General features: G+C 40.9%; 1 protein-coding gene across 2 annotated transcripts in view; it reads right to left on the bottom strand.

The window, feature by feature from the left end:
• CCDC112 (coiled-coil domain containing 112) overlaps nucleotides 1–6,180 on the bottom strand; it is a 55,547-nt gene extending 49,367 nt beyond the window's left edge. The window contains exon 1 of one of the 2 annotated variants that reach the window (XM_019651264.1): nucleotides 6,034–6,180. In XM_019651264.1, coding sequence (XP_019506809.1) covers nucleotides 6,034–6,113 — 80 coding nt within the window. In that variant the 5' untranslated portion in view covers nucleotides 6,114–6,180. The remainder of the gene's footprint in view (nucleotides 1–6,033) is intronic. The other variant, XM_019651263.1, reaches the window with a different exon arrangement.
• Nucleotides 6,181–13,712: the final 7,532 nt, after the last annotated feature.

The raw sequence follows: 13,712 nt of genomic DNA on the forward strand, positions 1-13,712 counted from the left end.
CTGGCCCATGTTGGTATTATCATTGTGCTCTTCCCAGGTGAGGCAGTTGCTCGCTGGCCATTGGACAGCTGTTCATGGCGGCTCATGGCAGCTCATGGCAGCTGCCAGCCACTCACGGTAGCTCACAGCAGCTGCCAGCCACTCACGGTAGCTCAGAGCAGCCCACTGCAGCAGGGCCTGCAGCCTATGCCGTCGCTGGTGACTCATGGCAGCCCAGCTCCAGGTTAAGCTATTGTTCACCATCTTAGCTGTAGAGGGCGAAGCATCACTGGGCCTCATGTGGGATCCGAACCAGGACCCTGCTGCTCAGAGCTGGCATCCCAAGCCAACTCTTAACCAACGTGCCACTCGGCTGGCCCTCAATAAATTATTTTTAATTCCCCTTTTTCATTTATAAAATTAATCTAGAACCTCTCACATGTATGAACTGTGTCCATTTTACATTGTATGAAATTTAAATACATTTTCAATGATAATATCCATGTGCTATTGACAAGTAAACTAGACATGTTTGGTCCTGGGAGAGATTCCTGAAGAACTAGATGCCTGCTTCTTGGTGGCTAAGTTCACCACTATAGGTAATTTAAGGGGCTGTTTAAATCTCTCATTCTGTGTAGAGTGTCCAGTTTTAGTACGAGTACAAAAGAACTTTTGTTGGAGGTCTTTCCAAGGGTTAATGACATAATTTCTTCCATATGACAAGTCTATTTTTACTTTTTGTGAAAATACTGGAGAACTACTTTCAGGTGCAAGGTTATTTTCCTTAATGGGCTTTTATATATTAACTTTTCTTTTAAAAAAAACAAACTGGAAATGTAACCATAAACAAAAAGTTCAAGGAGTGCTTAGAAGTGATTTTTTATTCACTTTTGAAAGAGGGACTTGACTTTTGAACATGATCCCAGAGGCACTGAGGGGAAAATTCCCTCCAGGCTCTTAGGTGAACTCAGCACTCAGGGGAATTCCATTTGTCTGCTGACCTTAAAGGTATTTGATGAAGATTAACAAGGAGGGAAAATTGCTAGTGAAAACACACTTCCATAGACTTTCCAAATAGGAAAGTCCTGCCTAAATGGCAGGAAACGGGATTCACGTATTAGAATGTATTTCGAAAGCACATTCCCAATCGTTCTATTTGACAGTCTTTCTGCCGCTATGTTACACTCCAAGAACATGCTTGACCTATATTAACTTTCCCTGAAGAGTTCTTATTTTCTACCTGTTTTTCTTTAAGTTGTGGGATAAAAAACCTTGTCAGTTCATTCATTCATTCATTGAACAACTATTTATTAACTACCAACATGTACAGGGGAAATTCCAGGCTCTCACAGAGCTTATGCACTAGTGGAGGAAGACAGATATTGTCAACTAGGCAAATAAATAAACAAGATCATTTCAGCTTGTGATGAGAACTAAAAGAGGAAGATGTGATGGAGGATGTGGGCAGGTGATCAAGATAAAGTTGGTTGGGGAAGTGCCATTTGAGCTGAGACCCAACCATGCACAGGAACCAGCTCTGTGCAGATGTGGGGAAACACTGTTCCTGGCAGAGAGAAGAGAGAGGAAAAGCAGGTGCAACCATCTAAGGCAGGAGCATGTTTGGCCTGTGCTTGGAACGAAGGAAGGCTTATGTGGTGGGCCCGAGTGAGCCAGGGGAGAACAGTGGCAGATGGAGATCAGAGAAACAGAACAGGATCATGGAATTTGGATTTTCTGCTAGAATGAGAAGTTGGCAGATTTTGGTCAAGGGAGGGGCATAATCTGGTCTGTTTTCAAAGACCACTTTGCATGCTGTGTGAAGAATGGATCTATTTTAGCTTTGTCATTTGGGCTGATACCAATTAATCGAATTCTCCCTGGGTCAGTGAAATAATTATCTTCATATTCTTTTTATTTATTTATTTATTTATTTATTTATTTGCAATTCCAGATTTGATTTTTGATCCCCTTATTCTTCTGCATCTTTAGATGTGACCTCCAGAAATAGTAGGGCCTTTTAGGTAACAACCTTTCCTATCCCCAGAGAACATGACCATAATAACCTTGTATAGGGGGACAATCAGTTTATTGCCTCATACTTTCCTAGAAAATGCAACTGTTTGTCTGACCTGGAAAAGCCATGCTGAAACTATGCTGAAAAACAAGAATTTTTGACAGGTCAGCTATATTTGATTCATGAAAGTGACTCTGTAGTTCTCTCTGAAAGTAGAAACCTGTCCTACCAGATCATTGCCCTCATGACACAGGCCTACCATGTGGCCAATTGGATAGATTTTCTAAGGGAGAGACTTCAGAACTACGACTGAAGGATAAACCATTTGAAGTATGCACTGCATCAGGCCCTGGGCAGATGGGGCAAGTCTGTTCTCCAAGACTTCAGTGTGAACTTGAACAATAACAGTGACAATAGTCAACATTTACTGAGCACTCAGATGTTGCCAAGCATTCACCTAAGCCAGGTGCTGCCAAACTTCTCTAAAGGACCAGACAACAAACGTTTTCAGCTTGTGGGCCATCTGGTCCTGTTGCAAGTACTCAATTTTGCTATTATAGTAAGAAAGCCGCCACAGGTAATATGTAAGGAATGAGTGTGGCTGTGTTCCATTGAAACTGTAGCCCACATGACCTATCTTATAACTTAACATGTATTAACTTATTTAACCCTCAAAACACGCTGTTTAATTTACAGATGAGAACTCGTGGCCCAGAGAAGTCATAGTCACTGGTCCAGATGGCACACCTCACACAGTATAGAGCTGAGGTTCCTGCCCATGCAGGGAGGCTCTAGAAGCTAAGTGCAGAATCACTGCACGTGTGGTGGGGCCAGGAATGGCCCCATGCTTAGCCACCTGTAGACTTCCTTGACAAATTTATGATTTACCTGGTTTCTTTTTTTTTTTTTAGATTTTTTTTATTTTTATTGGGGAATTGGGGGAAGGGAAACAGACAAGTTGCTATCCTTTTGTTCTTCAGTCTAGTCGTGGAGGACGTTGCTTCACTGGCCCAAGTTGGCACCATCATTGCGCTCTTCCCAGGTGAGGCAGATCAGTCGCCGGTTTCTGGGCGGCCGCTCACAGCAGCTGCTGGTCGTTCACGCTGGCTGCTGGCTACACACGGTAGCCCATGGCAACCCACCTGCCGTCACTGGCGACTCATGGCAGCCCAGCTCCAGGTCGAGCTGTTGTTCAGCATCTTAGCTGTAGAGGGCAGTGTCACTGGCCCTCATATGTGGGATCTGAACCGAGGTCCTCTGACATCCCCAGCCAGCTCTTAACCAATGCGTCACTCGGCTGGCCCTACCTGGTTTTTTTATAAGATGTCTATCTCATGGGATTGTCAGAGAACAAAATGCTTGCATTAACACAGAGCTTTGTGGGGAGTTGTCCAGTCACTCCACATTTTTGTGTCCTTTTGGGATAATGTTTGATGGATATCTGGGTCTCTGGGTTACTGGGGACACCTGTGTCTGGGTATGTGGGATCCTCTTGGCAGTTCATTGAAGAATGGTAATATTAGCAGCCTAAAATTTTTCTGCTTCTGTTTTTTCCTTTATACACTTAATGGGGCTACTGCAAGGGTCAAATGGAAGGGAAAGAAATACAGAGAACTATGGAGAGTAAAGAATTTCTGGATTAACTGAAATTTTGTAACAGAGTATGCATACAGTGAGAAACTTTACGTTTCATTTTATTTCTCTGAAAATATGGATAGTATGTGTGTTCATGCTGGGGAACGCTCTTAGATTTTTAAGAGCTCAATAAAAATATTTGGAATTAAAGTTTAATTATTAATTTGCAGTGCAAAGTTTTTATGTAAAATCTATTCCATCTGTGTTAATAACCTTAGTCAAAGAGAAAGTTTGTTGGGTTAGTTTTGAACCCCAAAGCTCACTCTTTGTACATCATTTGTAATGGCATAGATTTCCCTTTTTATGTGTCTATTGAAAAAACTAATGTGTGCAATAGACATTTATTTTATGTAGAACTTCTATTTATGATTTTTATATTTTTGTTCTAAATTTTTATTTTGAAATACTTATAGATTTACAAGAAGTTGCAAATATAGATATAGATATATAGAGATAGAGATGGAGGTCTTCACCCAGTTTACTCGAATTTTATCATCTGCATATCTATATATCTATAGTTCAATATCAAAACCAGGAAATTGACATTGGTAGAATACACAGAGCTTATTTAGATTTCACCAGTTTCACATGCCTCTGTGTGTGTGTGCGTGTGTGTGTGTGTATATGTGTGTGTTTGTGTGTGCGTGCGCGTGTGTGTGCGCATGTGTGTAGTTCTATGCAATTCTGTCACATGTGCAGATGAGTGTAACCACCACCACAATCAGATACACAACTGTTTCATCAACACAAGGCTCCTTTGTGCTACCCCTTAACCCTGGCAACCACTAATCTGTTTTCCATCTCTCTGATTTTGTTATTCTAAGAATGTTACGTAAATGGAGTCATATAGTATGTAACCTTTTGAGATTAGCGTCTTTACTCAGCTTAATTCCTGTTTTGTGTATCAACAGTTCATCTTTTTTATTGCTGAGTATGGATGTACCACAGTTTGTTTAACCACTCACCTATTGAAGGACATTTGGGTTATTTCCAGTTTGGGGATATTATGAATAAAGCTGTTATGAATATTCACATACAAGTTTTTGTGTAAATATAACTTTTCATTTCTCTGGGATAAATGCCCAAAAGTACAATTGCTGGGTCATATGGTAAGTGCATGTTTAGTTTTAAAGAAACTATCAAACTGTATTCTAGAGTGACTATAGTGTTTTATTCCTATTTATTTTAAAGTACATGTCAAAAAAGAAAAATTTCTTTCTTATAGAGTATTAACTGCAATATTTATTATGCATACTTTAAATTTAATTAAATCATTAATTTTACCACCTCATAAATTACAAAATTAATCTTAGATCTGGTTTTAACTGAAATTCATGAAGAGAATGTAATCCTCCTCATGTACCCCCTATCGAATATACTTTATGTAGTTCATCTCTATTGATGTTTACCTCTCTAATATTATAAAAATAAGATAGTCTCCACAGCACTCAAGAATGTGGGGGCTTTTCCCCTCTTTTTATAAGTGGAGAATATAAAGCAAAGTGAAACCAAAAGAGTCTTCAAATATCCTATAGCTTAAGAGTGGAAAATATAAGCTCTTATCTTGATTCAAAAGTAAATGTGGAAAAAACACACAAAAAAACTTGATTTTTATCCTTTTTTTCTTCATATTTTCATGTAGGCAGACCAAAGGAGAAACCTTTTTTCTAAAAAAAAAAAATCAAAAGTGCTTAGAAGCAAAGGTAGCATCCTTACATATAAAGAGCAAACAGAAATGAGGACAACCGGGGTGATATAATTTCACCAACTACAGAAGAAAAAAAGACTCCATGATCTCAACTGCAATATATATAACCCAACTGACAAGTTTTCATTGAAAATTCATTATATGCCAGACATTATAGTAGGTATTGTGGGGAGATGGGAGTTTAACAATATAGAATCAAAAGTATAATGTCATCCAAACACTTCCTGTCCAGTTGGGAGACACGTTGATCCCACATGAAGGGACAGAATGATATACAACAGCATATATATATATATATATATATATATATATATAGTAGTTAATGATAATAGCAGGCACTTACATTGGTTGTAGGCCAAACACTGGGCAGACAGCTTTGCATACGTTACTCACTTGGGCCTCAAAACAACCCTGTGAGGTCACTGTCATCATTCCCATTTTGCAGATGAGGAAACTGAGGCTTGGAGAGTTAGTTAAAATATAACATGTCATTTGCAACAGTCTGGTTTTCCATGCTCACTGAAAATGTCTATCTCATGTACATATCTTTCTTGCTCTGAGGATGGAATGGACAGGTCACCTCCCTACAAATGTGCAGCCTGAACTGGGAGGCAGTCGTCGGATACAGTCTTCTTTGGCCAGATGTGGCACTGAGACTCAGTCATATTAGCATGGCATATTGGCATATTGAACTCACCTGAACTCCAGGAAGCAGGAATGAAAGCCCAGAGCGTTCCCATTCCAGAGAGCTTTATCTCCTTCGCTATTGTTTTCCATCTTTATTTTGGCCACAGAACACTTTTTTCAAACATTTTACACTAAGAAAAAAGAAAAAAACAAAGAATTGCTTTGGTTGAAGAAAAGGGTGGAGGAGAAGCCAGAGTCATACCTGCTTCCCCTACTTCCCACCCCTGGAGGCCCCTGAGAGGATCATATGTAAGTAGTTGCGGCACAAAGCTCTGCTGACTCTTCCTTTTCTGAACCAAGAAGATGCAAAAGTATTACCCTGTTGGTCGCAACAAGATGAGAGCCCTGGTGGGCAGAGGAAGGAGGCCACTCCTCACCTACTTGGGTACTTGGGTACCCTGGTGCCCACAGAGTCCTAATTCACCTGCTCTTCAGCTGCTTGCTAACAGCAAGATTCCACAGTTAGAGCATTTATGTTCAAATGCAAGTACAGTAATACCTTGGTTTGCAAGCATAATTTGTTCTGGAAACAAGCTACTCGTATTGTAAAACATCACTCGTTTACCATGTTAAAATGTATTAGAAATGTTTGCTCATCTTGCGGAACACTCGCAAAACAAGTTACTCGCGAGTAACTTGTAAATCCAAGGTTTTACTGTATTTTCAAAGTGGTGAAAGTTGAAGCTATTGTCAGTCATTTGCACCTAAGTCTGATAAAGAGTCTGAAAGTTTTTAACAGCTAGGAGACAAAATAAAACACAGAGAAAGAAGGCAAAGATTGTCCAAACTAGGAAGCCAGGGGGCTAAAAAAAAAATCTCCACTTTATAACGTTGCTGAGATCCAGCCTTGAGTGTGAAGTTTCTGGCTAGAAGCCTTCCTGCTGATTCGAGCAGGTGAAATCCTGCCAGAGCCCAGGCAGCTCAAGGCACAAACCAGCTGGACAAAGCATTTGCTTGGACTCGCGTACAGAGCTTTAAATAGCAAACAATGCGTAGGTCCAGATTTCAGAATTTGATATGGAACAAGAGGTCATTTAGCCGCTCTTTAAAACAAGCAAATCTTTTGAAGTCGATGTCATTGCTTCCAAAATTATTCTGTATTCTTCAGAGCCTTTCTTTCTTACTTTGGCACCATGTGGCTTACTTTTGGTTTCTTAGATTAAAAGAATATGATAAATATATTCAACATTTGAAAAAAAAAAAACCAAGGCCAAAGTTATACATTTTCAAGAGAGAGAACTTTCACCTTTAAGTTTCTGATGTGAGTCTCTGATACTCTGCCAGGATTTGATGTTGAGCCATTAATCCATTAGGATGATATAAAAATCCGTGTCTTCTGCCCCATGGCCCACAGCTAGAGGCATTCAACAGAAAAGCTGACATTACAGATGATGGCTTACAGAGCCCACTGGCAGATTTCAGGGTCAGAGATTTCCAAAACAGGAAAATTTCCTAGAGAGTTTCTATGTAAAGGTTCTTAAAGGCAAGCCTCTCTCTTTCGACTATTCTGAACCACTCATCTTCACTTTGTGGGGAGCTAAAAGATTAAAACAAGATGCCAGATGGAGCACACATGCTTACCTCTCCAAATCCTTTCCATTAACAGGATACATGTCTTTAAAATAAGAAAGTAATGCTAGAAAACAAGAATGATGGTAGATTTAGACATTTTGAGAAGTCCCTGAAAGACGGCAAGAAGACAGCACTGAGGACAGGGGACACTGTTGGAGGGGCTGCTGTGGAGGTGGGAGCTGTTTTGACAAGTGCTCCCAGCCTCGGATGCTGCCAGATGTGGGGAAATGGGACTCACACACTATTGAGAGTGTATGTTCGTGAGGCTTTACTGACTACACAGTGGCGATATGGATCATTTTAAATGTGTACAATTTTCTATCCAAAAATTCCATCTCTAGATATTTTCTCTGGAAAAATACATATATATGTGCCCAACGAATACAAACAAGATCTTCATTGTGGGAATGATTGAATTATGATGTAATCACTTAATATATTTATAACAGTGGGGAAAAAAACTGTACTGATATATAAATGTCATGTGCTAGCGTGTGAAGGTCTCCATGATATTGTGGTAGGTTTTTAAACAGTTTTCTAAAAGTAGAACAACCCATAGAACCTGATTCCACTTAGGTTAAAAAAAATTTCATTGGCTATTTTTCTATATGTAAACTTGGAAATATATATAGTGTATGTATATAATGGATATAAAGTTGTTTGGATGAATCTATATCAAACTGTTGGCCATGACTGCCTTCTTCGTCTATATATTTTGAGACTTGAAAACAAATTAGAATGTATTCATGTATTGTGTAAATTTTTTAAAAATTAAAGTTTTTAGAACAGAGAGGAAAACATATTTTAAACATCCAAGGTGCTAGATTTAATGAATTTTTAATTAATAGAGTCAAGTAAACACATAACTGTACTTATTCTGAGTCTCATAGTTTTAAAAACTGCATTAATAGGAGTTATGTTAGGCAGGGGTGGGTGTTCTGGCTTCCACTAGGCCTCATGATGGCGCCCTGTTACGACTGCTCCACTGGCACTGACTGGGGTGACACTACCCCAGAGGGAAGGAGGAGGAATGCCTTGTTACTATCCACAGAGGCTGGAATTTCAGGCCCCCACATGGTCTCACTCACCACCATGGATGGAGGGGTTACTTCCTGACAGGAATGAGTCTCGGCTTCCTGTTTGGCCTTTTCTGACACTACCTCCTTGCAGCCAGGTGAGGCTCCCCACTCAGCCTTCACTGGGATGGGGCCACAGTCTTCTCTGTGGTGTTTGACTGGAGTAGAGCGATTATTACCTAAAAGTTTTCTGCCTTGCTAGGCTGCCCTTTTCCTGGTCCTTTGGCTAGAGTGAGCGGGCTTTTGTTGGGCCTTTTTGTGTCTGTACCCACTGGCTTTTCTGGGTGGCTAGCTTCTTTAGCTCCAAGTCAGGGATATAAGAGGCAGAAAAAGAAAACCCAGGGAAGTCAATGCCAAGTTGTTCCGTGGGTTCCTGCTGTTTGTAGATGGTCTGCCTTATCTCTCCACCATTCTGTCTTTTTATTTTTGTTTTATACATAATGTCCAGGGTTTTTAGTTGTACTTAGTGGGAAGAATGGGGAAGAGTGTATCTATTCCACTTTCTTAGAAGTGGAAGCCCACTTTTTCCTTTTAAAATGTTCTCTATTTTGGTTTAATTTACCATATATATATTTATTTATTTATTTATATTTTTATATATATATATGCATATATATATATATATATATTTTACTCTGACAAGTGAAACAATTAAAAGGTGCAATAAAAAAACCTTAATAATGTAAACTTCACCTTCGCTACCCTCTTATTATTACCCCACTTTCCAGGACAACCAATTTCCAGGACAACCAATGCACATGACCTGGGGTGTGCTCTTGTCATCTAATGTTTTTCTCCGTGTTAATGTGAACATACATAAACATAAGTATGCACTTTTTGTTTGGTTTTGTTTTGTAAAACTGGTCTTCTCCTTGTCAAAGGTAAGCAAGCTTTGCATTGCATTACAGTTTGGAAATTACTGGAAGCACTATTATTAAAACACTGTGGAGACGAGGCAAGCAAAGTGAACTAACCGCTGTGGCAAATAGAAGACACTCTGCACTTTCAGTGTGTGGGAGAAAAAAGACAGAGAAGGGAAAGGAAAAAGGGAAAAGAAAATGACAACTAGTGATGTTCCTGAGAGTGTACATATATTGGAAATGATTACAGTGGTTATAACTTACAGCCTATAATACTTTTCTGCATTCGGAATCTGATTCTGGGATATACTGAAGATGGGGAGCCTGAGGGCCAGGAGGTGCCCAGGGAGTGGACTGTGGGAAAGATGACTGTGAGTATCATTGTGTGAGTGCCCAGGAGCCACTCAGAACCAGGTCCTAACAGAAGTGTGTCTTCCTTCTCTCTGGCAAGCATCTCCCATTGCCGCACCCGGGGCCTCGAGGGTCCCGTTAGCCCACAGGGCGAAGTCCCTTCAACAGCACCCATTCCTCCCAGCTCAGGACCATTGTCCAACCAGAGGGGCTGTGGAGGTGGCGTTCTGGCGCCTCTGCTTTGGCAAATGAAGCGGAGCAGGCTCAAGACCACAGAGCCAGGACAGAAGACAGCGACCTCCCTCTCCACCAACATGTGTGATTGGGGAGTCTTGACAGCTAAAAGGGAAATAAAACTTTTTTCTTAGAAGCAGGTCTGCTCAGCGCAATGACAATATTGATCTTTCAGAGCCCTGTGGTTTCAGGAAAGGAGAAGGCCTATTCTCCAGAGCCCAGATCTGTGGGACTCACATCACACTACTGTCAGCTTGCTCTTAGGTGACAGTTCTTAGGTGGGGTGAGGCCAGGCCTCTTGAATGACAGGAGCAATGCACACACTTCTTCTCCACTTTTATTCAAGTCACACGGTCCACTGAAGGTCTGGCCACAAGAATGAGGGTTGATAACACTTGGTTATCTTCTTATGTAAATAGCAGCTCAAGGCACAGACTCTATAGCCTATGGCCTGGGTTTCAATCCTTGCTCCAAGCCTTGTGAACTGTGTGACCTTAGGCAAGTCACTTATCCTTTCTCCTCCTTGATTTTGTTCTTTGTAAAATGGATACAATAAACATAGGCCTGATGTGAGGATTAAGTAAGTTAGAACAAAGCCAGATATGTGATAAACACCCTTAAAGTATCAACTAGTTGGTTATTACTGTCTGGTTTTCTCAAACTCAGTGCTTTCCATGAATGCACAGAGAAACTATGGTGCGTTTTTAAGAAGCTCACAGTGTTCTTTCTGAGTTTCATCCCTCTCCTTGGATCATTATAGGACAGAGGGAATAGGAAGTTAGAAAAGTAAGTGGCCATCATGGAAAGGGCTGGGAAAGCCACCTTCTCTGAATAATGAATCTGAGAGTGGGCGGGAACAGACGGAGAGATGGCTGGACAGCTATATCTAACCAAGGGCAAGGGAAACGAGGTATGTATAGAAAGTCACAGTTGTCTTACAGATTGAAAATGATTGGCAAACAGTGCTCTGCTTCATTTAAAAATATCGTAGGAAGCTTCTGAATCAGCATCTACCACCTCTGTGGTAGAACTTGGGAAGGCTGTGGAGGAAGGTTTTCTCTCCTAGGAAGGAGTGGGGGTGTGATATTATCTACTTCGGAGACTGAGTAGAAAGGCTCTCTCCCCTCTCTGGGCTATAGATCAGCTTCCTTCTGCCTGGTGAGGGAGGTCAGTCATCCCTCATTACTGCATCCATGTTCACCTCCAAATTATAGGATGCCCTGGAGATTTCAAGCCTCCAGGTCACTCACTCTTCTCAGAAGTTGACTCAATAAAGAGCCACAACATTTTCAGCTTTGTTTTTGAGTATTGTCTTCTTACCAGATTTGATGACTTCCCCCCTCTACTCTAAATATAGCCAGGTTAATTGGGTGTACTATTTGAAGCCAGGCTCAAAATAGGAATAATTAAATTCATTAGACCTTTGAGGGATGAAGTAGTTAAAGAGGTATACTTTTTTTTTTCCAGGCAATGGTACAACAGCTTTAGACCTGATTCAAAGCTACATTTCAATGTTCTCAATATTATGAGATGGTCTGGGCATTGAATCTTATAAAACTATTTATACCTTATGATCCTAACGCAAAGGAACTTTTCTGTTGCTGAACCTGTTCCAAGGATGTGCATGGATTTGAATAATGAATAGGGAACTTCCTTTAGCAACAGAGTCTGTGTCACAGAGATACTTCATTTCTTAGAAATAGCCAGCTGGGAATAGGCCGTCAGTACGCCATTTGTCCCAAGGCATGTGTTGTAGGAAAGAGCTGATAGCAGTCTCCCATTAGGCACCTTCATACCCAATATTACACCCTGGAAGAGGGTGGAGCATTTAGTATCAATTTTATCTGCATATGATTTTCTCTTCTCAAGTACAGGAGATATTAATGTTGTAGCTTACCATTATTAGGACCCAAGGGTCTATTTTTATTACTGAAAACCCCACTTCTGAATTTATCTGTATCCTTTTTTTTTTTTAAAAGATTTTATTGGGGAATTGGGGGAAGGGGAGCAGACAAGTTGCTGTTGTTTTGTTCTTCAGTCTAGTTGTGGAGGATGTTGCTTCACTGGCCCAAGCTGGCACCATCATTGCGCTCTTCCTGGGCGAGGCAGATCAGTTGCCGGCCTCTGGATGGCCGCTCACGCTGGCTACCGGCTACACATGGTAGCTTATGGCAGCCCACTGCAGCAGGGACTGCAGCCTACGCCGTTGCCTGTGACCCACAGCAGCCCAGTGCCAGGTGGAGCTGTTGTTCAGCATCTTAGCTGTAGAGGGCAGTGTCACTGGCCCTCATATGTGGGATCCGAACTGGTGCCCTCTGGCATCCCAAGCCAGTTCTTAACCAACGCGCCACTCAGCCGGCCCTATCTGTATCCTGGTAAAAGCAGACTCCAGGAAGTGGACAGGTACATTACCCAGAGAGAACTTATGGTGGCACAGAGGTGACACTGAATCTCCGGGTTGCCTCATCATTTTGATGATCAAATCTAAGCTCAGCACATATAGATATATAGACAGACAGACACAGACAGATCACTAGATGGTTTATGGATTGGCCCTATGTCTCACATGTGTCTGGAGAGAAATAAGGATGGAGGACAGGAAATATTTTTCCCATATATCATTAAGACTATCATCACTAAAGGCTTTTAAAATAAGTATATCATCTACCATTTACTGACCATGAGTACTGAACTCTAAGCGAAGCACTTTTTAGGATTTACTCTTTATGATGGCTGTGTGAGGTTGATGCTATTATTATCTCTCTTTTCTAGCTAAGGAACAAAAATGTTGTGAAGCTTGCATATGCTCACACAGCTAGTTCGCAGCAAGGGCTGGAACGACTATTTGACTCCAGAGTCTACTGGAGTTCTACACATTGGAATTGACGAAGCCAAGTTCAGCTTATGCTGTGATGCTTCAGTACAGATCCAGTGCCATTGCACATTTAGAGAAAAGTTTATATATCTTTGTTAATGGCTCAATAATAGGACTGAGTAGCTATGGCCTCTTCCTGTTGTACCTCCTTTGTCTTTCTCTCTTTTCCCACAGAATAACCCCAGTCCTCATTTCTCTATACTCTTCCAAGCCCTTACATGTCTATTTAATTTAAGGTAAGGAGACATTGTCTTGTTGAAGATGAGAGGCGTGCTAGGTTTTACATGGATATGATGGAATTTATACTGACCTGTGTCATTTTTAAGACATTCCAGCTAGAGCTGCCCCAGTTACCGGTCAATGCTAACTGTGAGTGGACATGGATAATGATTATACATAATAAGTTTCACTTCATCTAATAAGACTTCTCATGTATGGGCCCGGGAACATTTGCTCCCCCAACATATTATATACACTTTGCAAATCCTACACTAACAGAGGATTCGTCAAACATTCCGAGTAAGAAAAATTAAACTGGCCTGCTAAGGAAACACATTTAAAGTTTTTAACCTATTTACCACCAAACAACAATTGTTGAGAGATAATTCTTCATGGGGTCTCTTGAATTTCTGCATGTCTTGTGTAGCGAGGCACAGGCTGCCTTTGTTCTGAAATATCTTTACAAGGATGTCTGTACAGAGAACAGCTTTGGAAGATAGAG

The sequence above is a fragment of the Hipposideros armiger genome, unplaced genomic scaffold (genome assembly GCF_001890085.2).
Source record: "Hipposideros armiger isolate ML-2016 unplaced genomic scaffold, ASM189008v1 scaffold_156, whole genome shotgun sequence".
In the NCBI taxonomy this organism is placed as follows: Eukaryota; Metazoa; Chordata; class Mammalia; order Chiroptera; family Hipposideridae; genus Hipposideros; species Hipposideros armiger.